Source organism: Chrysochloris asiatica, unplaced genomic scaffold (assembly GCF_000296735.1).
Source record: "Chrysochloris asiatica unplaced genomic scaffold, ChrAsi1.0 scaffold00078, whole genome shotgun sequence".
Classification (NCBI taxonomy): Eukaryota; Metazoa; Chordata; class Mammalia; order Afrosoricida; family Chrysochloridae; genus Chrysochloris; species Chrysochloris asiatica.
Genome location: NW_006408596.1, coordinates 6,571,781 through 6,597,741, shown reverse-complemented (window position 1 = coordinate 6,597,741; position 25,961 = coordinate 6,571,781). Strand labels below are relative to the sequence as shown.

Genomic DNA, 25,961 nt, shown 5'->3' with positions numbered 1-25,961 from the left:
ATCCGCACCGCCAGACGCCAGGGAGCTCTGGGCTCCGGGTGCAGAGGCTGCGCTGTCACATGGGTGGCGGCGACGGGGCCGCATTTAAGCGGCCGGGGGACGGCGCCCGCCTCCAGCGCGTCCTCGGGCTTGGCTCCCGCCGGGCGCCCAGCTCTCTGCCCGCTGGGGGCCCTGTGCCGCCCCCGCCGGGCCATGCGAGCGCCGGCCCCGCCGCGATGAGCTCGCACATCGCCAAGAGCGAGTCCAAGACGTCGCTGCTGAAGGCGGTGTCGGGGAGCGGGGGCAGTCGGGCTCCCCGCCACGGCTCTGCCCGGGAGCCCGGGCCGCCCGGCCGCCGACTGCACGGTGCTGGTCCCGGCACGCCGCCACCTCCCGGGGACCCCAGTTCTCGGAGGCCCCTGTGCCGGCCAGTACCGCGAGAGGAGGGCGTGCGGGGGAACCGGCGCGGGCTCCCCACGGAGCGCGGCAGGCCCCGGGAGACACTGCCGGCCGTGGCACCCCGACCTGCTCCGCTGTCGCCGCTGCCACCGGCCCGCGGGCGGGATGGGGAGGAACGGGGATTGTCCCCGGCGCTCGGCCTCCGGGGCTCTCTGCGAGCCCGGGGCCGCGGGGACTCTGCTCCAGCCACCGGGTCGGAGGCGGACCCGTTCCTCCACCAGCTGCGCCCCATGCTCAGCTCCGCCTTCGGCCAGGTAAGGGCCGCACCTTCCACCCGCGCTCCCGGGAAAGGTGCTCGGGACCCTGCAACCACTTCGTGCCCCTCGCCTTTCTCCCCCTGCTTGCAGACTCTCGGGTCACACCACTGCTCCCCAAGTCTTCCCTGGCTCGGTGCCCCTGCCGGCATTCCTTTGCCCTTGCGCCGGATTCAGCACCCTGTGCGCTGTCCACGCTCTGGTCCTCTTTTGGGTACCGCCGCCTTGCTGCCTCATACCAGTTGGGACCACCAGCTCTGGCCACTGGCCACTGGCCACCGTCACCGCCCACCCTCACTGCTCACTTGCTCAGCACAAGGAGGGTCGCTCCAAACAAGTGATGCTGAATCCACTTCTCTGGCTGACCATGACTGCCAGCAAGTGACTTAAGAGACCAGGGTGTGGAGTTGGGGAGTCAAAAAAGGGGACCTCAGAGCACACAGACTTGCTTGGGGATGAGGGACCCTCAGAGACCTGGGAAAAGAGGCATGGCAATGAGCAAGTTAGGAGAGCTAGGAGGAGACTCGAGGAAGTGATGAAAGAGACTCCAGGGCTGGCAGGGAGACGCTGAGTACTGGTTCAGACTGGCACTTTGGGGGTGTTCTAAGGAGGTTGGTACCTCCGTTGAGAAGTGTTTTTAGTTACAAGATATGGAGACGCACTCCGAGGTACCTAGCCTGGATCAGTGTGCATTCTGGGGCTAGAAAAGTCATTGGGATCCCAGTATGCCCTCTGTCCCCCCAACCTTTCCCTTGTGGTCTCAGGCCTTTAGAAATTGCCTCATAGGCATAATCCAGCTCTCAGGTGTGAGGACTTGCTGCTGGGCAGAGAGGCTCAGCTGAAAGGAACCTGTGCAGTCCTGAGAGACAGACGCCAGGTTCTCCTCACGTCCTGAGTCCGTAGGCAAGGCAAACTCATTGGTGCAGCAGTGAGACATTTCTGCGGCAGCCAAGGAGGGTGTAATGCAGAGGGCTGACTGGAGTGTTTGCACAGTGGGGGAAGGGGGAAACAGGGAGTGTAGGGGGGGAGGGGTCTGAGTGTGTAAGGAAGCTGTTTCAAACTCCTGGCTTAGTCAGGCTGGATCCAAATCCCAAGGAGTCCTTTGTGTGTGTTGTTTGCTTTAGATCTGCACATTCCTTTTCAAAATACTACTTCACAGCGGCTGGTGCCGGCAGAGGTCTGACATGAAGGCAGATGCACATGGATTTGGGTTGCTGTGCTGCTGTGTGTGGTTGTGCTCCTGCCGGGAGCCCTCATTAGCCAAGTGAGCTGGAAACAGTTCTCGGAACAGGGATTTATTTGGAGGCCGCGCTGCGAGAGTGCAGCGATGGGTTGAGGAAGAAGTTGACTGCAGTGGCGGATGTATAGACTCAGAGTCAGGGCTTTGAAAACCAGATCAGTCTGGGTTGACCCCCCAGCTGAGAATTTGCCTTGCCAACCCAAGTAGAAGAATCACTTGGGGATCTTGGTAACATGTAGATTCTGTTTCAGTACTTTAGGGTGGAAAGGTCAATTCTCAGCAGGGGCGAACCTGGAAAGGACCACTTGGAAGCCTTGGTACTATGGAAGAGGGGGGTGTGGGACTGTTAGGTCAGAATGACTCAGTGACATTTATTCATTCAATGTTCAAATATGTCTTGAGTGCAGCTTTGCACCAGGCATTTACTAGGCACTGGGGATTAGAGGAAAACCTCACCCAACAAGATGGAATGGTATAGTGGTAGCAGTAATGTAGCAAACCGTTGTGAGGATGGCACAGGACCAGTGTTTCGTTCTGTTGTGCACAGGGTCACTGTGAGTCGGAACCAACTTGACTGCACCCAACAACAGAGACTGATGAAGTGGTAACAACAGAGGACTCAGAGCTAGCAGTGAGTGTGAGAATGGTGCAGGACCCGGGGTGTTTCAGTCCATTGTACATAAGATCTGTATGAATTGGAATAGACTCGATGGTGCCTAACAACAACAGGAAGACAACAGAGGAGCTCTGGTAGAGCACTGGTTGAGTACTCAAGTGCTAACTGAAAGGTTACTGGTTCAAACCCTCCAGCTGCTCTGCACGAGAAAGATGTGGCAGTCTGCTTCTGTAAAGATTCTGGTTGTTAAGTGCTGTCAAGTCACTTCTGACTCAAAGCCACCCAGTATATGGTTTCTGAGGTTGTAAATCCTTGCAGAACCAGAAAACCTCATCTTTCTTCTGGTATGGGGCAGTTCTGCTCTGACCAATGCGTGAGAATTGACTTGACAGCATGAAGTTTGGTTTGGTTTTTAGGGAGACAACAGTGGACAAGTCAGCCAGGGTCCTGGCCGTTTTGGAGCTCCTACCCTAGCAGCAGGTAGGAAATCTAGGTAAGGGCCCAGAATCACACACTTGGTGGTCCTTTAGTTTGCTGGCTTTGAAAGTTGGCTCCTGGAACACAAAGAGCTCCTGCTTTATCATCTTGTAGGATTTGCCTGCACAGGCCCTTTCTGAGCTCAGAGCGTTCCAGCTACATGCTCTTGTTCCCCCTTCTGCTTTCTCCGTCCTAGAAGGAAGACTACACTCCAGCCCAGTGTTCTGAAATGTCACCAGGGTTACCTGAGTCAGGAGGAGCTAAAGGCCCCATCAAATATTTACTGCCTGCCTCTGGGACTCCAGGCGCTTTCTTTAAAGCCCAGGACACTCATTGGCCTTCCTGTGGTTACTCTCCAAGGGATCTGTTTAAACAACAGCTACCACAATACAACCTGGGCTGGGACTTTTCCATCCAAGCTAATTTCTCAATGACACAGAGAAATTAGTCTCTCCTTCCCTCCTCTCTGCATTGAAGTCTCTGTCCTTAAAGAATGGGCTGGAACCAACAGACAGGAAATGGGGCTCCAAGGACAGAAACTTTCAGATAACATCTGCTTAGCTCCAGATCAAGCCCTGGGGAGGTATATTTTCCATGTTTCACAAGCTCCATCTCTTGACCTTTAGGTCTTTGTGAGTCAAAAATCTATTTGATGGCATACAACAACAACAGCTTAATCTCATTAAGCCTTTGTGGTTGCTTTTAAGTCTACAGAGCAGGGTAATCACAGTACCTCCATGGGATCTGGGAGGGATTAAATGGGATCTGGAGATATGTGAAGAGTTTGGCCAGAGTACATGACTCTATCAGTGGGAGTTAGTATCATTGCTGTTGTTATTAACTGTCAAGGGTTGTGTTGGACCTCCTCCTTCCTGTTTTCCATTGAGCTAGGGAGCTCCAAGGTTCACTGAGACACTGATGGTGCCCAGATATAATACCACATTAGGATGAACAGGAATTCAGACTCTTCCCATGACCTTGCAGAGCTTCCTCGCTACTTTCAAGGAGTCAGCATGGCTTTTAGGTGGAGGCAAAGAATGAGAGGTTGGGACACGTTCCAGTTGCAGGTTCCTGTTACTTCCCATCTCTGACTTTCAGGCTCAGAGTACTCATCCAGAAGTACGCTTGACAAAACTACCTTGTAGAGTTCAAGGGAAGCTTACACAAGATGAAAGGTGTCTATCAAATGCCTACTTCCAAGCTGGTGCTGGGTAAAGATTATCTTTCATTATCATCATCATTATTAGCGTTATTGCCTGAATGATGCCTCTCAAGGAAGGAGCTGAATGCTAGAGGGTCTTTCCTACTTCCTTTTTTGTGCCCAGTCAAGGACATACCACCCAACTGTCTACAGACAAGATGGAGTATCAAAATTAACCCAGAATAGGCCTGGTCTGAGACAGCTCTTGGCTTTGGTCTTGAAAAATTAAAGACAAGGCTTTCTGCTAATTACCCTAAACTTGGGAAGAATCACTTCTTGCAGAGGGGGCAAATGCTGATAAAACTTACCTCTCAATTCTATCTTTCCCCTTTTCCTAGCTATAGAGGCATCTTCTTTGGCTTGGCAAATTTAGGCCCAGTACCTAGACTGCTCTGCACATAGCATGTTGAGCATTGAATGAGTAAATGGCCTTTCCAACCTGTGGACTTCAGAGGTTTTCTAGTTCCTGTGGTTTAGACAGAGGGAAAAGACCATGATGAAGAGGAGAGACTATGATTTGAGAACCAACAGATTAAATCATATTCTATCTGTGTTCTTAAGATGAGGACTGTGCATTTTACTCCTTCCCTGGTCAAGTCTGTCCTGACTTCTCTCTGAAAGGTCTAGAAGCTCCTATCACCTTTCCTCCTCCGGGGCTTAGTGAAAGGAAAGCAAAGGCCATCTTTGGTTAACATCGTTACAGGTGATAGGAGTGGCTTCGAGTTAGGTCGGGTGAGTCCTCCAGGATGCCTGTGCTTGCTGGTAGTTGGTTTTGGAAAGCAATAAGGCCTCTTGAGGCCTCAGCCTACAGCCCCCACTAAATAATCAACAGAGTGTCTTATCTTTTTCTCTTCAAAGCAACCTGTGGAAGTTGGCATCACCACCGCGATATTTTAGAGATGAGGAAAGAGACTCGAGAGGGGAAGTGACTTGTCCAAAGATCACACAGTAAGAAAATGGCAGGCTGTGATGACAATTGTGGTTGTCCTGTCTCCAAACATACCTGTCTGTGCCATACCATGCTGGTTTGTTGGGAAGACACCATAAGTGGGTTTCCTATTGGTCAGAAGCACCCACAAAGCACTTTGCATTCTTCACCCAGCTTTCTTACGATTTGAGAACCAACAGATTAAATCACACTCTGTGTTCCTAAGATGAGGACTGTGTTTTTTACTCCTGCCTGGCCAAGTCTTAGCACTGGGCTGTCATCCAAGTCAGAATGCAGATGATTGAACTGATCAGGCCCGAGGGCTGACCAGCTTCCTAATCGGGACTAATTAGCAACAGGTTTATCCTTCTCATCCCTCTGATCCTGTTATTCCATTCCAGAACCCAGAGTGTGGCTCTCTGAGGCTCAGGGGCTGGGACTAGAGTGCATATGGATGGGGAAGGAGGCAAATGATATGCTTCACTCCTCTCTTCCTAAGGAAGCTCCCTGGTTCAGCTGCTGCTTTTTTCCTGCTGAAGGTCACTAGCATGTTTCTAGCACTGCTACCCCACCTGCCCAGCCCCAAATAGCTTAAATACTGAAGCACTGGGTCTAAAGATACCTGCAACCCTTAAGCTTCAAATTGTTGTCAGCCTCTCTTCCCTTCCCTCCTCCTTCCACAAAAGCAAGATGGGCTGTCGTTAAAGTGTGTGCCTTTTCCACAGGGGCCTGGTTTTGTTGTCTTCTGTCTCCTGTTTCTAAGGACAAAGGTATAACCCAAGGTCGTGAGGCTCGTGCTGTGCCATGGGCTGACCTGCAGGGGGCAGGAGTCACCAGGCCTGACTGAGTGGGGCCTCTGCTGTGTGAATGGATACCGTACCTATGCTGACACCTGACACTGGGTGCTGGTGGCCCTTGCAGGCCAGAGTGGGCAAGGAAAGGATACTTTCCATGTTCCCAGTACTATGTTAAGTGCTTTGCATGCTTATCTCATTCATTCCTCATAATAACCCTATGCAGGAGGGTCTACAGAACCCTCCCCCTGCCCCCCAAACCAAACCCATTGTCATGAATTGATTCTAACTCATGGAACCTTATATAGAGAGGTTCTATAAGGGGGCTTCAAAAAGTTCATGGAAAAATGGAAGGAAACGATCATGGAATTTTCCAGGATCTTTTTGAAACCCCCCACCCCCTGCCCTGTGTTACAGCCCCAGTTCTATAAATGAAGAAGCTGAGTCTCAGGTTAATGTGTCCTCAAGGCCACATAATCACCAAGTAACAAGCACAGGACTTGAACCTCAGTCTGTCTGACTCCACATACATGCCAAGCTCTTAGTATCTCTGTGGTATCTGTTGTGGTCAGAAGCACCTGGACAGGAGCAGTTAGGATGACGACACTGGCAGGGGTCCACCTGGACCTCTTCCATCAGAATCGCTGGCTAAGTGGCCGTGATACTAACCTGCAGCCACCAGCCTTGAGAACTTGTGTTGTCCACTATGGACCTTTGTGTCCGTCAGACCTGGAGCCTAATCATACTCCCCTCCGAGATCCCTGGTGAGCAGCAGCATCTTTATTTTTTTAATGTTTTATTGTGAATCATGTGATAGTTTACATGGGAGAACATTAGTTTTACATTCATCCTATCATATATCGTTTCATTGCCACGGTTACAATTCCCTCCATGCATCATCAACCAACCAAGGGTATACACTACAAGCCTGACCTCTGGTCGTCAGCATATAGCCCCTCTCTCTCTGTGTATCTAAAGTCCCCAGCTGCTCCATCTCTCCACTTCATAGTCTCTGCCTCCATCTCTGGCATCACTGCTTCTCTGGGTAGGGTCCCGCTCTCCGCTCTTCTCCCTCGATGGTCCCAGGGACCTCTGCTCCTACACTGGAAAGTTAATCACTCCCCTCCTTTTGCTACAAAACGTCTACCTTTACATTTCCAACCCTCACAATCAGTCCTGATAACAATTATTCATTATTGTATCACAGGAGACCCATCCACATTTCATCAGCCCCCCTAGACAGATTGGATACTACTCAGTGGAGATTCTACCTTCTGCCACATCCTCTGGATCTAGGTTCCTTCTTGAAAGCCTGTAAGCCAGTCACTTCTTGCCTTTATAGCCCCCCATTTTGGGTAGCCAATGTCCAAGTTGCCCATCCTTGTCTACTCTGTGTATGGAGAGGGTGGGAATGATCTTGCTGTAAAGATTTGTTCCCTCTTTTGAGCTACTGCATCCATAGGTGGAGGTCAAGTTCATCAAATTGTATCAGATTACTCTTTATTTCCTCTTCTTTCTTCTTCTAGTGGAACTCGCTCTGATCATCCAGTCATTGAAGCCAGGTCAAGTGGGTGTTATCTGCAAGTGTGGGTGTTCTTGTGCATATGTCCTCTCTTCTTATCAGCTGGACGCTTCACTCTCCATTCTAGTCCTCTGTGGCTATGTCACTGACTCTGGGCCCAAGAGTTCCCAGGTCTTTCCACACTGTGGGCCAACCAGGTCTCCACCCGGGTTCACAGGAGTCTATTGAATGTTGTAGGGCAGCAGCAGCATCTTTTTAAAGGGCTCCTTTTCTTGATTTCATCCATACGTCTTTCTTGATGCCCCCAGACTATGTCAAATCTTTCTGCTTCACTCTCAGATCTCCTGTGTTTCCCCTTCGCCGCATGTATCTTAACTGTAATGAAAGGATATATTCACAGCTGTTTTATCTCTTGCTTGCTTGCTTGAATGTTAAGTTCCTCGAAAGTAGGAATGGTGTTTCTGGTTCTCCACAACATTTTTGGAGTCAGGCACAGTGCTGGGCACATCCACACTAGACAAATGATACTTTTCTATCAAGTACTTATCAGGTGCTACACGTTTTCCTACAGAGATGTTAGAAGCAAGGTAGGGGCATCCTGGTTTTGCATTAGGAGAAAGGGCAGCTTAGGAAAGAGAGACCATTCCACAGACACAAAGAAGCCAGGACTCAACCCCAGGCCTTCAGACCTTTTCCTCTTGATCCTGCCCCAGCTTGGGCCCTACGGAAGGGGGCTTCTTTCCTGCTTTGTTTCTGAGGAAGGGTCCAGGGTAGGTCTGGAAGAAGGTGTTTGATTCGCTGCTAACTCCCCTCCACCCGTCTCCCTGGTGCCTCCCACCCTTTCCTGCCTTCTAGGTTCCAGAGTCCCTCCCAGGAGCTGGGGCTCCTCCTCTATCCTTTCCTAACAGGGTGGCCCGCCCTTCTCCAAACGGCCTCCAGAGTTTCCACAAAACGAGGCTGCATAGTCACTCCACCAATCAGCCTCTTTTACCGTCAGCAGCAGAACTGATCTCCTTCCAGGGACCTCCTTCCCCAGCTCTCCAGGGGCAATGTGTCCGCCCACCATCCCAAACTGGACAAAACAACTTTGGGGAAGAGGCCTGTCTGGACTGAAAACTCCCTCAGCTGCGTCTGTCTCAGAATTGGTAGCCTCAGGCGGAAGGGAGATCTACTTTTTAGTCTTTTTTCTCTCTTGCGCCCCCTGCTGGGGAAAACTGGTACCTGGAAGTAGGAGACCCTGTCTCTCTTGGGTCATCTGGTCTCCAATGGACATCTGAGGCTTGAGATGAATTCAGATTAAAGCCAGCACCTGAAGGGACGAGAAAGAGCTAGTCACTTGAGAAGTTCCCATGTGGGACCTTAAAGACGGTTTGGGGCACTCAGCGAGCAATGGGGCCAGGAGTGGGTCTCTGCGGGCCACTCAGCAGTGCACCAGCCTGGGAGCCATTGCAGAGAGGAGGCAAATGTGAAAACAGGAGCGTGATGGTACGTCTGAAGATCTCCCAACCCCTCCCCTGGAGCCTCCTGCTCTCCAAACAGCTGGAATAGACAGGGAGAATTAGGATGTGGGTCTGACTGGCTCACGGCTCTGGAGAAAGGGCATACATCTTCACGGGTGTTGACGTGTGTATGACTGTGTGTGTGTGTATGTGTGTGTGTGTGCACGCGCGCGCACGTGCGTGAATGCTCATCCAAGGCTGGGAGATGGGAGGCACCCTGGTTTTGGGGGCCTAAACTAGGCAGCTTCCCTTTGTGGGGCTGCTGGTCTAATTTCTGGCCACAGCTGCCATTCCAAACCCCCCTCACAGAGACAATCTCCCTGCAGATTTGGCAGTGGGGAGAGGAGGGGCCAAGGGAGAATAGAGCCAGGGAGTGGATTCAGCTCTAATCTGATGTAGATGATCCGGCAGCCTGCCTCTGCCCTTTCAGATCTCCAGGCGATTTCTCTGGTCCCTGTACCCTCTCCCAGAAAGTTCACCACCACCACCACCCACAATTCATCTCCCCCTCCTAAAGAAACCAGACAGCAAGCACGCACTCAAGAGTGGGCTCAGCTCGGTCCTGGAGGAAGAGTGGCCAAGGTCCAGGAGGCTGGGGTTTGCAGTGACCAGGGCTGAGGTCTCCTAGCCCCATGGACCTGGAGGTCCCAAAAGGGGCCACTTCAGTTTAGGATGGGCAACTGTGTCAAGTCTCCACTGAGAAGTCTCTCAAGGAAGGTATGTTTCTGGAGTTCCCAGGACCTGGCATGTGGGTGCAGGCCATTTGACCCAGAAGCTGGGCGTGGAGGGGTGGGAATCTGATGCTTACTACCGTTTTCAGGGTTCTGTCCAGAGCTGCTTTTATCAGACACCCACCTGTGACAGATTCACATGTCCCAGATTGGGTTGGGCTTGGGGGTCCACAAGATGGGGGAGAAGTGAAGCATAGGGACTCTTGAGACTTCTGATGGAGAGAATGGGGTTTAGGGTGTCACAGTGTACACCCTTGGAGCTGACGGGATTAGAGGACGGTTGGGTTTTGTCACTGTTGTTTAGGTTCATTCTCTCATTTGAGGATTTCTGACCCTCTGTGGTGATCTTACCTTCAGAACAGTGGGATTTAACATGGCTCCCATGGCTACTAATAGGAGCCAAGCAGGATATTCCCTTCCACTCCTACTCATTCTTGAGACAGTCCAGAGGATCTCAACTAGGACCAGACTGGCTCCGGACCCAAGATTGTTTCCATTAAGAAACTTGATGCCCAGGAGATCTGTTGAATGTTGAGTGTGTATAAGTTGATTTCTGTAGTGGATTTATTGTTTATCCACTAGGGTGATTCTCTTTTTTACAAGAATTCCCTTTGGAAAGTAAATAATCCCCCTCTAGGGTATATATATATTTTTTTTCATGCAAGCTTGGGCTTGTAGCTATCGGGTTTTGCTTTAACTGGCTTTTGACTGTATTTCTAGTCCTGCTTAGTATATAGGGTCACTATAAGTCCAAATCAACTTGGCAGCAGGGGCGTTGATTTTCTGGTTTAGTCAGGACATAGGAGAGACTCCTGGACCTTTTTTTAAAGGGGGAAGGAAGGATAGTGATATTTTCCTCCGGTTCTTTTACATCCCAGACAGAGCTGGAGGCTGGTCAGGCTCATTACTAGGGTTTCTGCCCCCAACACCAGGCTCCCTCCTCCGTCAGGCCCACAGCCTCTCCATGTAGGGCATTCCAGACTTTTCAGCTTGTCTTCCTCATGTAAGTAAGTTGCTCACATCAAAGTTTTCCTCATCTTTGCTGTTCCTTGGATCTTTCTGAGAGCTGATGCCTTCTTCTGTGTCCCACCCCCATCATCTGAGGAGTCTTCCCCCTCAGAGATGCAGAGAAAGCCAAACTGATGGGAATTCGTCTAGAGGACTGCAGGATGGAAAGTCTTACATGGTTTCTGTTTAGAGTTTGCGGAAGTGAACTGGAGTCCCACAGCCCAAAGCCGAGTCCCACTGCTCAAGTCTCCTCATTCCAGCCGTGTGACTTTAGGAAAGTTACTTAACCTCTCTGTGCCTTGCTGACTTGCCCATCAAGTGGGAGCCCTAAGCATCTACCTCCTGAGGTGACTGTGAAGACTAAATACAGTGCAGTGCACAGTGCCAGCGTAGGGTACTCACTTAGAGGACTGTTGTCACCAGAATCAAATTGTTTCCACTCTGGGCTTTAGAGAAGGAAATGGAGAAGAAAAGGAAATAGGAGAGGTGTTGTCAGGAGTAAGGTAAAGGGCCGTAATCTGGCTGCCTTCCCTTCTGTGTCTTTATGTTAACAATAATCGGGGCGTTTTCCTGAGTATCTGTGATGTATCCACTATCTCTTATCTTCTTTTGTCCTGGCCACATGGTAGTTCTCTTGACTGTTCTATGGAGAAAGGAGCTGGACTCAGAGATAAGAACATTTCTAGGAAACACAGAAGTAGCCCTGGTGATACAGTGGGTTAAATGTTGGCCTCTGCTGGCCAAGGGTCTTCTGTTGAACGTCACCAGCTGTTCCACAGGAGAACGGTGAGGCAGTTGGCTTCCATAAGGATGTACAGCCTCTGAAGCCTGAAGGAGCGGTTCTACTCTGCCCTATAGGATCGCTCTGAGTTGGAATCGACTTGTTGGCCGTGAGTTTTTGTTGGTGGTGTTTGGGTAGGATACACACAGCCAGCTGATAGCAGAGCTGGGCTTTGAACCCTGTGTGAATTCGAGCTGGGGTAGGTTTGATTGGTTTTTTTCCTCCATGCCATGCTGCCTCTCACTTACTTCTGAAGTCAAGTGTTATCCATAGACTCCTGAGTCTGCCCTGAGAGGTCAGTAGTCCTCGTCCTCACTCCAGGCAGTGTCCTCTTCCCACCTCAAACCAGCCCCTAGCTCAGAGGGCTTGAGCGCCTTCAGTGGGAGAGAGCCAGTTACTTCCCCTCTCTTGGCTCTCTTGTGTTGCTAGAAAGCTGGTGGGGCACGGGGCATTCTGGCCCCTCCTGTGGCCATGCTATACTCATACACTGCCTGCCCTATGCCAGGAGACATCGTCAGCCTGTGAGCTGCTGCCCACTTGGCATCCTGAGTGGTAGCTGGGAAACTGGTAATGATGAGAAGTGGCCTGCCCCAGGCTCTGAGCCGGGCAGGACCAGGCTGTCAGATGCCATCACTGCCTGGGGGATAGCAGCAACCACTTGGGGCTCTTGATACCAGGCAGTATTATGATCAAGAGACACCACTGGTCTCCTCTTCATGGGAGCACATTCTCCCCCTTCTTTCTCTTTTCTTTCCTGACTGACATATGCCTCCCGCCACCATCACCACCACTTCCTCTGGAGTCAGGAGTAATGCCTTCTGGCACCCAGAACCTCATAAGTTGCTTCAGCAGCAGTAGCAGCTTTGCTGTTGTCGTCATGGCCATTGCCATAGCAACCCCATTCACCGGACCACACTCTAAGCACTATGTATTTCTTACAAGATGACAGGAAAGAAGCAGGAGAGAGCTGAAGTGACTTGTCCAAGTTCACACGGCAAAAAGCAGCCGAGCCAGCATTTGTCTCCAAGTAGTCTGAGTCCAAAGCCAGTACACTCCGCTGTCTACCAGAGTTCTGTCCTGCTTGCTGCCCCCTCCTTCCAAGGATGAGCCAAGCTCACAAGATTCAGCCAGAAACAAAAAAGAGCTGATTTCTCTGCACACATCTGAGATGGTTCTAGGGTTAAATCACTGTGGGCTCCAGCTCTACTTCCAGCCTATGTCCTGGAGACCTGTGAGGTCGTAGAAGAACTTCTGAATCTTCGCTCACTTGGACAGCACACCAGGATGGGTCCTTGGTCTGTCTGACATCCCTCATGCCTTGAGATTACTCAATACTGAACCTATGACAGCCAGCCTGGAATCTGAGTTGCCTCTCCTTAGAGGAACTGGAAAACCTCCTTCTCCAGGTCTAGAAGAGGCTTAGGAATTCGGAAGGGGGTGTTGACACCAGCTGTAGCCCATGGAATGAGGCTTGGAAAGGAGAAGCGTTAGAGAAGAGGGGGTTGGTGAGTGTGTTCTGCAGCTTAGTCTGAGAGGACAGGCCTCCGGGGCTGGAGGAACCTGGCTGGAAGTGGAGGGCAGCAGAATAGAAGGGCAGGTTGTACACCTCTAGGCTTCTTCAGGCAAAGACAGCCCTCAGCATTTCCGCTGCCCTATCCTTCTCCTTAGGGAAAGGGCTGTGTGGTCTGACCTGACCTCTGAGAAGACACACGGGCATCCTGAGGAGCCTGGGGCAGTAGAATGTTGTGTCTGATGTTGCTGCTACCCTGAGGAGCAGATCTAGGGGCAATGTGGACTTTTTATAGCTGCATGGGAACCATCAGGGAGGGGGAGGAACTGGCAGGCCTGGAAGCTCTCAGCTATATTCAGTAAGCTGATGAGGCTCCGCCCCAGACTTAGGACGTCCAGCATGCCTGGCTGGGCGGGGAGCCAGGAGGGCGGGAAGGAGGCTGTGGAGGACTGCTGGATGGTAGAGCGGCCCGTAGGGTGGAATGGGACCCACAGAGAAGTTTTGCTTGTTCTCCCCGGGGACTTTAAAATCAGAAGGTCCATCAGTGCTGGGCTGTGGCTCAGTGGCCCCACCCTTCATGGATCCAGACAGTGGCCACTCCGCCCCGCCCCAGATACTGAGTGCTGCCCAGGAGATCGGTTGAGTGGAGGTGTGTGTAAGTTGGTTTCTGTGGTGATTTATTGTTTATCCACTAGGATAATGTTGTTTTACAAGAGTCCCCTTTGGAAAGTAAATAATTCCCTTGAGGGCCCTTTTTGTTTTTTCACGTAAGCCTGGACATGCAGCTATAGGGTTTTGCTTCAAGAGGTTTCTGCTTGTATTTCTAGTTCTCTTTAGTGTGTAGGGTCACTATGAGTCCAAATCAACTTGACAGCAGGGGTTTGGTTTTGTGGGTTTAGTCAGGACGTAGAAGAGACTCCTGGACTTTATTTAAAGGAGGAAGGAATGATAACATTGCTTTCCTCCCACTCTTTCACATCCCCGACTAAGAGCTGGAGGCTGGTCAGGCTCATTATTGCCACTTCTGCCCGCAACACCATCCTCCTTCCTCTGTCAGTGCGGCGGCCTCTCCATGTAGGGCATTCAGACTTTTCAGCTTTCCCCATTTAGGGCATCCCTTTGTCTTATACCCTGTCCGCTGCTTTTCAGCCTCCTGGGCTTGCAGCCCCCAGTTTCACCGGCCAGCTGATTCTGGTCTCCATATTGCCAGCTCGGATTCCCCACTTAGCCTTGTAGTGGGGTCCAACTGAGGCAGGAAGCTCAGATAAATGACTTTGCTCCAGGGATAGAGTTAGTACGTTGGGAGCGTCCTGGGTGAAGGACATTATTCTACTAGTCTCTATGTGAGGACAGAAGTTCTCCTCTGACTGCTTCTTTCTCCAAGCTCCTGCATGCATGTGAGTGTGTGGTTCTGTGTACATGCAGGTGTGAGTGTGTAGTGTGTATGCGGGTCCACACAGTAGGCATCACACCCAGCTTCCCTGGAACTTCCTGTTGTGGTCAGGGACTGGAGATTCCATCTGGTGGGCCAAACTGAGGCCTGCCCCCACGCATCCTGAGGACTGTCTGCACCTGCCACTTCACTCCCAAAGCTCTTCTCCTGAGGAGAGCCCTTTCAGGACCAGGGACCAGGCTGGGGCCAGGAGGACCCACCCGGGTGGGGAGGTGACTGCCCCCTCTCTTTTATATTTGCTTGTTGCTGGCTGAAGATGCGCCAAGAGGAGAAGACCAGCTACACGGCAGTGCAGACAAGCGAAGAGGGGCCAGCAGGCTGCGGCGAGTTCCCAGGATCACTGCTGACGCTGGCCCAGAATTGTGCCCTCATGCACAACCTGCTGGGCCCTGCCTGCATTTTCCTGCGCAAGGGCATCGCTGAGAACAGGCAGCCTGTACGTAAGTTGGCCCAGTGGAGCCAGCCTCAGTTTGGCTCTGCAGGGCATGAGAAAGTGCTGGGAAGAAGAGGGGTTCTGTATACAACACCTCTGTCCCCTAGCAGATATGTCTCAGACACCCAACTTGTGTATCTGGTTCCCAGAGTCCCACTCATGGCTGTTAAGTACTGGCGAATCCAGCAAGGAGCAATGACAATGGTGTTGATTGTGTGCCGTGGAGTCGGTATAGGGGTTTCCGAGGCTGTAAACCTTTATAGGAGCAGAAAGCCTCCTCTTTCTCCTGCAGAGTAGTTTTGAACTGCTGACCGTGAGATTAACCCGACTCATAACCACTGCACTGCCAGGGCTCTTTAGTAATAACAATGCTTACTGGTATTTTGTTTGATTTTTGCATACTTACTGTGTGCCAGACACTGTACTAAGTGGTTTGATGGAAGATCTCATTTAAGACTCCAAGCAACTCCAAGAGGTAGGTACTGTTGTTGTTGTTGTTGTTAAGCGCCGTTGAGTCGGTTCCGACTCATAGTGACCCTGTATAGGGTTTCCAAGGCTGTAAAAGTAGAAAGCTCATTTTTCTTCCATGAAGGGGCTGGTTGGCTCAAACCGCCGACCTAGTGGTTTGCAGTCCAGTGCTTATCCTTCAGAGTCTATTTTACAGGCCAGGGAGATGAGGTGGAGCAGTAACATGCTCCAGGCAACAGAGAGTTAGTAGGTGGTACAGCTGGGATTCGAACCTGGGGATTCTGACTCAAGAGTCACCTGTGCTGTGAACAATAGTCCCTGTACACAGTGATCCCCATTGAATTTCTTCATGATGATGGGCATGTTCCATAATCTACACCATCTGGTACCGTCACCACGAGCTCCACTTGGCCAGTGAACGTAGAGGAACAATATTGAATTGCTCCTGGTGCACTTGAGAATCCGAAGTCGTCTTTTTATTTGATCCTAACTCACATTTCAGTACCACACTTGGCTAGTGGCTACCTATTGGAACAGTCTCCCAGGAGGATAATAGAGGTGATCTTACAGGTACAAATATACGTCAGGTTCCATTTAGGGAAGGTCACGTTCTAAACACTTGACATATTTTGTCTCACGAAACCTTTGTGAAAACCCTGTGTAAAATGGATCTGAACCCACTTTGCAGATGAGGAGGGGTCTTAGTTCTCCAGAGCTCTGTCACAAAATGACCATAAGTGGGGAGCTGTAACAAACAGCAATTTATTTTGTCACCGTTTAGGAGGCTCGAAGTCCAGCTCTAAGGGAAGGCTTGTTCTCTGTGTGGCTCTAAAAAACGGTCTTGTGTGTTACTTTTGAGCTACTGCTCTTGGGCAATCTTCATGTGACTTGGCAGCTCTCTTCATTCCCACGTCTGTTTGCTTAATCGACTTATTTTATATCTTATAAAAAGATTGACTCAAGACACACCCTACCCGAATCCTGCCTCACGAACATAACAAAGACAGCCCATTCCCAAATGGGTTTATAACCACAGGTGTAGAATTAACAACACACATATTGGGGCCACACACAATTCAACCCATAATAGGAGATGAAGAGAGTCCGAATGACATGCTCAACATCCCACAGCTAGGAAGTAGCCGGTCTGAGCTTTTTGCACAGGTCTGTCTGCTTCCAGAGCTCCATTCTCCCCACGCCCCCAGGTATACCTCAGTACACATTGTGGGCATCCCCAGCTCTATTCCAGAGTGGGGTACCTATATTCCCACCGCCCTAGGATGTTACAAGGACTCTGCCAGGGCAGTTCCTGATGCAGCACACTGTAAGACACCTGTAGGTGGGTGATACATTTAAAGTGTTTGAATGTTAACTGGAAGGTTGGTGGTCCAGGTCCACCCAGAGGTGCCTCGGAAGAAAAGCCTGGCAATTGACTTTTGAAAAATGTACCCGCTGAAAACCCTATGGAGCACAGTTCTATGTACGCGGAGTCACCTGGAGACAGAATTGTCTCCATGGCAACAATTAGCCTGTCTAGGGGATACATTAGGGCCAGCAGCACCCCACTTCTCTCTAGCCCTGGACAGCTGGGAGGCTGGTGGAGGCCTAGAAGCTGGGACAGGATTTGTTATGTTTAAGTAGCGTGTCCCTGTGAGTACACCATACACAGATACTTGCCCGCTGGTTCCCTTTTACCTGTGGTAGAAAACATTGGGAAAACAACAATAACTTCCTTCCAGTTACCTAACACCCACCTCTGACTGGAAGCAGGAGTAACAGCCCCTGTATCGTGCACTGGGCCACGTTTTGAGACCCAGTGGACATCGGAAAGTTATCTCTCTCAAATACACAAAGCCAGCTGAATCCCACTGACGGCTGGAAACACCACCTTAAGTACCTGTTAGCTTGTAGCCCGCTCCTTCCCAATTCTAGTTCACACATCCTGCCACACACAGCCTCCTCTGGGCTCTGGGTGCCATGAGATGTTGCTCAGGAGACCCCTTTGCTTCTTAAAAGATCTGCAGACTTTCCAGGTACTGCTGTGCCTGGCTCTAGGGCCAGTGTGAGGTGTCTGGGCACCCAACCTGGCCCTGTTGGCTGGAACAATCCATGTGTTTGGCTGCGATGCCCCCAGCTCCCTGTGGCACACCCATGTGGCTATTCATAAACAATGTGCTGGTTGGTATCTGGGTGAACTCTCTGTCCCCTGGGTTTCCTGCCCAAAGCCAAACAGCTGGGATATTTGGGGAGAATGAGCCCCTGGATCTGTTTGGGAGCCCACAAAGCAGGTCCAGGTGGCCAACGTATCCATTTTATGCCAGTCTGTCTTCCTGAAGGAGGGGGACCTGGGGGCACTGGTGCCTCTGGCCTGCTCTCTGGAGATGACACTGCTTATTTGGTGGGTCCCCGAAGGGACATGGGCACTGCTAAAGTTGGAAATGGATGTTTTCAACCCCGGCAGCAGCTAGAGGAACTGGTGGCCTCCAGAGTCCTAAGCTGTGCCCAAGGATGGGAGCTGGCTAGGAACAGGTGGGGCAGTGGTCAGGGCACAGAGCATGGCCCCAGTTCTGCTCCGCATGCCCAGCCTCGTCCTGCCCTCTCCTCCGACTGCGCTCCAGATCCTTTTTCCTCCCATTGCATTTGCAGGCCTCTTCTCTCTGCCCCCTTGCTTTCATTGGGTGGGACTTCCCTCTTTTTGCTCCCCCACTGACCTTGTTTTATTTACAGGTCTTCCCTTCCAGACCACCTCTGTGTCCCGACACATTTTCATATCCGGAATAAGGGGCTGGGGATGCAGAGGTTGGCGCTCAGGCTGGTTGGGGGTAGTTGGGTCCTTGGACATCTGTCCAGACCCCGGAAGGAGCCTTTTTTCTTCAAGGACAGGGTCCAGGCACACCTGCATTTCCATCACCTCCCACTCAGTGTCTGCTGCCGCTTGGATGACCCCCACCCCCACCCCTGCTAAGGTGGGCATTTTGTGACATCGGGGGCCCTTCACAGCTGCTAATTAGACACATTCTTTTGTTTCAGGACAGATCACTGCGGCCAGAAGAGATTGAAGGTAAAACCTGGCCCCTCCAGGGAAAGGGCTGCTCAGCCCTCAGGAAGGAAGGTGTGGGATGGGAGCTTGGTGGGGAGAGAGATTGCCTGGGACAAAGCAGGCTATCCTCTGTGGAGCCAGCCATCGGAGGAGCAAGCAGGCCAGTCTCCTAGCCAGGGGACCCTTGGACTTCCTTTGCCCTGTGGGGTCCCAACCCCAATCATGTCTTTCCTTGCTTTCCTCCCCAGAACTCCGAGAGGCCTTCAGAGAATTTGACAAGGACAAGGACGGTTACATCAACTGCCGGGACTTGGGCAACTGCATGCGCACCATGGGCTACATGCCCACTGAGATGGAACTCATTGAACTGTCCCAGCAGATCAACATGAACCGTGAGGCCCCTCTTAGACCGCTTCTCGCTCCCTGTCATCCCCTGCGTCCATTACTTTCCAGCTTTCAGGAACCCCGAGGTCAGCCACTTAGCCCTGTCTGAGCCTCAGTTCCCTCACCTGTAAAATGGGGGCTTAGTAGGGGAAGCAAAGCACAGGAAGTAATCAAGTCATGTATGTAAAGCGGTCCTGTATCTGCCTGACTGGTTGAGCTGAAGATGGTTGTGCAGTGGCTTCATAGCAATTTTTGTATAAGGGTTCCCAAGGCTATAAATCTTTACTGGAGCAGAAAGCCCCATCTTTCTCTTGAGGCTCAAACCACCGACATTGTGGTTCTCTGTCCATTGCTGCTCCTACATGGTTTTCTCTGACTTGGTTCGATTTCTCCCAGAAGCAAGCCTGAGACGAGGATTGGAGCGCAAGTTGCGGTTTCTTTGATAGGGGAGGAAAGTGTTGGTAAGGACTAGGGAAGTGAGATGGGGAAAAGCAATGAGAGACACAGGCTGCACCCTCAACTCAGCTATCACCGAGGGTGACTGGAGCTTAGCTAGGGTGGGGACTCAGGAAGTTAGCACAGAACACCCACCCCAGAGTTATCCATCCAGTCCCCGCCTCTCCTGCTGGGCATTTATCCCGCACATCCTGTGGAAGGCTTTGTGAGCAGGAGGGTGTTGTCAGTTCTCCAGCACATCCTCCTACCCAGAAAGCAAGTTGGAAATTATGGATCAGGCAGCCCTAACTTCCGGTTTTCTGCTTGTGTGTGTATATCTCTGTCTCTGAAATGCTTTGCTGGCTCTGTGACCCAGTGTGTCTTTCTCCTGTCCACATCTACCTCTGTCCACATCCCTTTGTCCCCCTTGGCCATTTCCCTAAGCTCTTCCTTGACAAACCACCTATGTCTCATTTGGCCTTTGGTTATGCCACCTCTCTCCTCATTTGGCCTTTGGTTATGCCCTGGACAGGGTACTGAACAGATCAAGGAGGGGTTGGCAGTTCCTTGGGTTGCCTTGCTGGAGGTGGGGAATGAGTAGATGGGTGACCTAGTCCTTTCTCCTATTCCCAGTGGGTGGCCATGTGGATTTCGATGACTTTGTGGAGCTAATGGGACCTAAACTCCTGGCAGAAACAGCAGATATGATTGGAGTAAAGGAATTGCGCGATGCTTTCCGTGAAGTAAGTGATACATGATGGACTAATGGGGGTGGGCAGCCTATTAGAGTCCCAACCCCAGGATGGCTACCTGAAAAGCCAGAGCCCTGGGTCCCAGAGCAGGGGAGGGAACTTGGATGGAGAAGGGTCTCTGGGGTAGGGGAAACAATGCCGAGACCCTAGAGAAGGAGCTCAACCCTGGGACCTGCTGCTGCTGGTCTCCATGTTGTAGCTGGTCTCCTTCCTTCCTGTCCTCTCCAGTTTGACACCAACGGCGATGGGGAAATTAGCACTAGTGAGTTGCGAGAAGCCATGAGGAAACTCCTGGGCCATCAGGTGGGACACCGGGACATAGAAGAAATAATCCGAGATGTGGACCTCAATGGGGATGGACGAGTAGACTTTGAAGGTAGGTGGGCCTTGGAAAAGTGGAAAAGAAGCCAGGGAAGGGCATCAGCGACCATCTCTAGAGCCCTCTAACTATGTAGCCATCATTCATCCATCAGTCCATCCTTGCCGCCACTCATCCATCTATCCTTCCATCCATTCATCTTTCCATGTTCATCTCTCCATTTGTTCATCCATTTGTTGACCCTTCTCTAACCAGTGCACCTTGTGCTTATCTGATGACATATGTATTATTCAATCTGCTGTGCATTCATCCATGTACTGTTTATGTTCTTACCTGTTGGCCATCTATGCAGTTCTAATTCTATAATTTCATTCACATATCTCTATCCATCTGCTTAGACGTCTACTCAGACTCCCATGAGCAGTTCATCTATCTGTACAGTCTTTGTCCCATCTGCACCCATCTAGTCTCCATTCATCCGTCCCTGGGTCCATCTGTCTACCCATTCCTCTCCAGACATCCGTCTGTCCGTTCACTTATGCACTCATTCATGAATACCACACTTTTTAACCTGACACTCAGGCCCCCACACGTAGGAGCTGACTACAGCTTACCTGACCAGCTGACTGCTTGCCATTTCTTCACTCACACTCTACCTCCAAGTTACGTAAACGTAATGTTCACGAGGCTGCTCTGTTCTCCTTTACCTCCAGGATTGAATATGCCGTTCTTTAGGTCAGGATGCCTTTTATTCTGCTCTTTACTTGAGCTACATTTTATTCTTCCTTCACAACCCTACAGTGTGACCACTTCCTCCTGAACCTCTTCTCTGGATCCCTAGTCTGAATTTCATCTTCCTGGACTTTCATAACAACACAGGCTGACTCCTGCCTTTCCCACTAGCCCCTAGCTGCTGGTTTTGGTGATCTCGCCATTGCCTCTGAGCTTTCTGGGAAGAGAAATCATATTTTCTTGATATGCATTTTCTCCATACTTCAATACCTGGCATATAACATTATATGTTCAGTAAATGTTTTTCACAGTGACAATAGTGATGATAATAGTTATCATTTAGCATACAACTTTATTATATGCCATTCATTGTACTAAGTTGCTTTTTACAAAGGCAAGTCAGAAAGTATGACTACTAAAGTTTCAATTCATGTAGTGGTGGTGGTGTGCCGTGGAGTCAGTTCTGACTCATAGCAACCCTGCATAAGGTTTCCAAGGCTGTAAATTTTTACGGGAGCTGTAAATCTTTTTCCCATGGAATGGCTGGTAGTTTTTTGTTTTGTTTTGTTTTTTTAATGTTTTATTGTGAGTTATATGATAGTTTACATGAGAGAACCTCAGTTCCATATTCATTCCATCATATATCATTACATTGCCTTAGTTCCAGTCCCCTCCATGCATCGTCTTCCGACCAAAGGGCATATCCTAAAAGCCCATGCTCTACACTCCCCCTCTCCCCACTCAGTCTTCGGCCCACAGTTCCTTTCCCTCTCTGGATCCAAAGTCCCCAGCCGCTTCATCCCTCCATGTCATCATCTCTGTCTCCATCTCAGGCATCCCCGGTTCTCTGGGTGGGGCCCCGTTCTCGGCTCTTATCCGTTGGTTGTCCCAGAGACCTCCGCTTCTAGACTGGAGAAATAATCGCTCTCTTCCTTGCTACAAAACATCTACCCTTGCATTTCCAACACTCACAGTCCGTCTTGATAACTGTTATTCACTGCAGTATCACATGTAACCCATCTGTATTTCATTTCATCAGCTCTACCTAGACAAATTGGATAGTACTCACTGGTGATTCTGCCTTCCTCCATGGCCCCTAGCTCTAGGTTCCCTCTTGAAAGCTTGTAAGCCAGTTACTTCTTGCCTTTGTAGTCCCTCCCTCCCCATTTGGGTATCCAATGTCCAAGTTGCCCCTCTCTGTCTACTCTGTGTGTGGAGGGGGTGGGAGTTTTTCTTGCTGTAAGGATTTGTTGCCTCTTTTGTGTCACTGCATTCGTATGCATAGGTTAAGTTCATCAGCTTGGATCAGCTCAATCTTCTTCCCCCCTTCCCCCCTTCTTTCTTCTCCTGGTTGAGCTCCGATCATCCAGTCATCCAGTCCCCGTCACGTGGGTGTCATCTGCAAGTGTGGGTGTTCTTGTGCACATGCCCTCTCTTCCCATTAGCCGGCAACTCCATGCTCCACTTGAGTTTTCCATGGCCACGTCACTGACTCTGGGCCCAGGAGTCCTCGGGTCTCCTCGCACTGCTTACGGCTGGTAGTTTTGAACTGCTGACTTTGAGGTTGGCAGCCCGACTTATAACCACCACAATACCAGAGCACCTGTCAGCTCATATGTTGTTGTTGTTGTTAAGTGCCGTCGAGTCGGTTCCGACCCATAGCGACCCTGTACAGGGTTTCCGAGGGTTTAAATCCTTACGGGAGTAGAAAGCCTCATCTTTCACCCGCGGAGCGGCTGGTAGTTTCGAACTGCTGACCTTAAGGTTCGCAGCCCGATTCGTAACCACTACGCTACCAGAGCTCCTTATATGTACAGTTTATTCCAAAAAAGATGTGTTTAAACATGTCTCTGAGATCAGTGAATGATTACAGACAAGTTCTCTCAGTATCATACTTGTCTTAGTCTTGTTAGGGTTCCTTCCCAAAAAAGATCCAGGCAAAACAGTGGCTTTCAAGGAGATCTGCTGGTCCAGTGAAATTCAAGGAGAGTTTCACTGAGAAAGTTACGGTGACTGTTTGGGGGTTCCAAGGGGGATAATCTTGATAGATTTTCTCACAGGACACAAAACCATCATGGGAGTTTATTAGATGTAAGTTTAAAGAAAAAATGAAAAGTGCACTAGTGAGAAAAAGTCCATGAGAGTTACACCAAGGAATTTTTTTTCCCCATTACAACAATGTACCTCCTTGTTCTTCCAGACGAGTAAGGGCTATGCTACCAGAATTTTATTGGGAAACTTTTCCTCATCCACCCTATAGTTCTTATCTTTATTATTCAGGCTTTTTTGTGCCCTTAACTCAAAGGACATTTAAAAGGAATACAGTTTGAGTCCCTAGAGGATGCTAAAACTGCTGTTTTGACATGGTCTGAATCAGAGTGCAGAAGTCTTCGGAGAAGGCTTAGAGAGATGGGGACACTGCCTTCAGAAGCATTTAGACCTCGATGGAAGCTGCGCCAAGAAACAGTAACCTAACACTTTGATAGTTTTAATAAAAGTTTCTATGATTTTGTAGCAACACGTTTTTACACGTATGAGGGGGGCTTCCAATAGTTTGTGGGAAAGTGGAACTAAAAGATAATGGAATTTTTCCATAAACTTTGTGAAGCCTCTTTATATTATCTCATTTAATTCATACCAGGACTCAGGATTTCATTATTATGACCTCACGTCCGGAAACTGAGACTCAGGGCAGTAATTGAGCTTGGTTCTGGTTGCTTCGGTTGACATAGCAGAGCTAGAGCTTCAAGCCGGGCCTGGAGTCTCAGTCACTGCAGGATGCGGATCTTGGCACCATTTGCAGCAGCCTGGGGCATGGGGGGAACAGTAAAGGTGGCACCAGGTACCTGCTTCCTGAGCTGAAAGGCAAGACAGACACTTCAACAGGCCAGATGAGTTTGTCCAGAACGCATAGGATGGAGGGCCCTCTCCAGGAACCAGTTGACCTCCAGTAGAGGGGAGTTTAGAGAGAAGAGGCTGAGCTTTACCAGCATCGGATCTTCTGAAATTCTCCGGCCGCCTGCCTCTAAGCACTTACGTACCTCAAAGGACAGCCTTTCTCTGCGAGCCCAGCTCCCCCATTCATTCATTTAATTTTATTTCCGCCTTTTTATTGTGAACTGAGTGAAGGTTACAGACAAGATCATCGATTTTTACATTCAACAAATTATACCCGTTGTTTCATCTCAATGATTACCATTCCCTCTTTGCAATAAGTTATCCTACTTGCTCCCTGTAGGTTTCCTTTTGCATTTTGTATTAGCTCCATTCCTTCTTCCAAAGTGTCCTGCACACCTACTATGTGCTGTGGCCGGATCGCAGCCTCACAGAGCCCAAGACCAGCAAAGACAACCCCTTAGGGGAACACAGAGCAGGCTGTAGAGTGAGGAGGGGCTCCATGCCCCGCTGCCTGTGGGGAGGGACTAGGAGGCCTCCTGGGGAAGGTGAGATACCAGTGGAGCCCCAACAGGTGAGTAGTGGCCAAAAGACAGGTAGGGAGCAGCCAGTAGGATAGCTGAGAGGTGGGTGAGGGGGAGTGAGAGCACACGAATGTACTGCACTTGAGGCAACAGGTCTGGGTCTTGGGGTGATTGGTGGGAGATGAGGCCCCCATGCCAGCTGGGTCCAGAACAGGAAGGTCCTGAGGCCCTGTCATGATGACGTTAAGGGGACGGGAGCCATGGGAACATGTTCCAGCAGGGTCAGAGCTGCCACATAGAGTGCACACTCCTGCCATGTGACTAATGGATGTTGAAGACAGCAGGAGTCCAGTCAGCTGTGGATCTGAGGGAGGCGGTAGGCAGTCCTGGGCTCTGAGGGCCACCTCTCCACACCTTGTCCTGTCCCCTCCCAGAGTTTGTCAGGATGATGTCCCGCTGAGGTGGCGAAGACACCTCCAGGACTGCCAAGCTCCAGTGGCCGGGGAGAAGAGAAGCCGGAGTCTACCTCCCCCCGCCGCAGCTGCCGCAAGCCCAGAATGGACTGGCGGAGGAGGCCTGCCTGCACCCCGGGGGCCCACCCTGGACTCCCACCCCTCCGCACTGTGAAAGACTCTCAACTCCTGCAACTGACTGGAAAGGGGGTGCCCGCCAATGAGGAGGCCCCAGTGCCAAGCCAGCTGAGGGCATGCCAGGCGCCAAGTGCCATGTGCCCAGCCGCTGCTGGCTGGGTGGGCCAGGGAGCCCGCCAGCAGACCCCACACAGCATGTCGCCCCAGGGCAAAGCCTCTCGCCACCCTCCTTAGCTCGGTGCCCATCCCAGCTCGCCTCAGCCCTGTTATCTCAGAACCAATAAAAAGATTTCCACGAGGAGGGCAGCAGTGGTGGTGTTTGCTTCTGGGGACTTGAGTAGACATTTCCAGAATACCAGCTGCATGTTCAGATCCAGCTGAGCATCCTCCATCCCACACCCCACCAGGAGCATCTGTCTTGTGCCTGGTGACTTCCACGCTCATCTTACAGGCCAGAAACTGGTACCTCCAACCCAGGAGACTGGACGTGCCGTTGTTTAGCTGGGGATAGGTGATCTGAGGAGAGTGGATATTCAGTGAGCATTTTGCAGGATCTGTCACACTTCCCATATTCCTAGAACTTCTACACTGGTCGGAAAAATAGACGCCAAATAATCACATCAATATACAATTTAAAAATACAAAATCATGATACTGCCGTTAAGGAAAAGCACAAGGGCGTTCAGCGTGGTGTAATGAGGTCTGGCCTGCTCTGGGGGCAGTCAGCGGTAGTTTCCCTGCGGAAGCAATGCCAAGGTTTTTATCCTAAAGGAAATCCCAGTGTGTGTGAGGGGACACATGTGGGGACAACAGCCATCCTCCCTGCTAAGTGTGGAGCAGGCAAGTGTAGTGTGTTGTTGTTGTTGTGTGCCGTTGAGTCAATTCCAACTCACAGCAGCCCTATAGGGTTTCTTAGATCATAATCTTTGTAAGAGTA

The 25,961-nt window shown here is 50.7% G+C and overlaps 1 protein-coding gene across 3 annotated transcripts; it reads left to right on the top strand.

Annotated features, from left to right (window-relative positions):
- On the top strand, positions 1–25,323 carry CABP1 (calcium binding protein 1). Of its 3 annotated transcripts, XM_006865436.1 has the most exons (7): positions 9,607–9,686; positions 14,709–14,888; positions 18,384–18,414; positions 18,642–18,785; positions 19,846–19,955; positions 20,193–20,340; positions 24,869–25,323. In XM_006865436.1, the coding sequence occupies exons 1-7, from the start codon at positions 9,642–9,644 to the stop codon at positions 24,892–24,894; spliced, it is 684 nt and encodes a 227-aa protein (XP_006865498.1). In that variant the 5' UTR covers positions 9,607–9,641; the 3' UTR covers positions 24,895–25,323. The 3 variants fall into 3 exon arrangements, with proteins under 3 accessions (XP_006865497.1, XP_006865498.1, XP_006865499.1); XM_006865435.1 differs by lacking the exons at positions 9,607–9,686; positions 14,709–14,888 and adding an exon at positions 1–692; XM_006865437.1 differs by lacking the exon at positions 14,709–14,888.
- Positions 25,324–25,961: the final 638 nt, after the last annotated feature.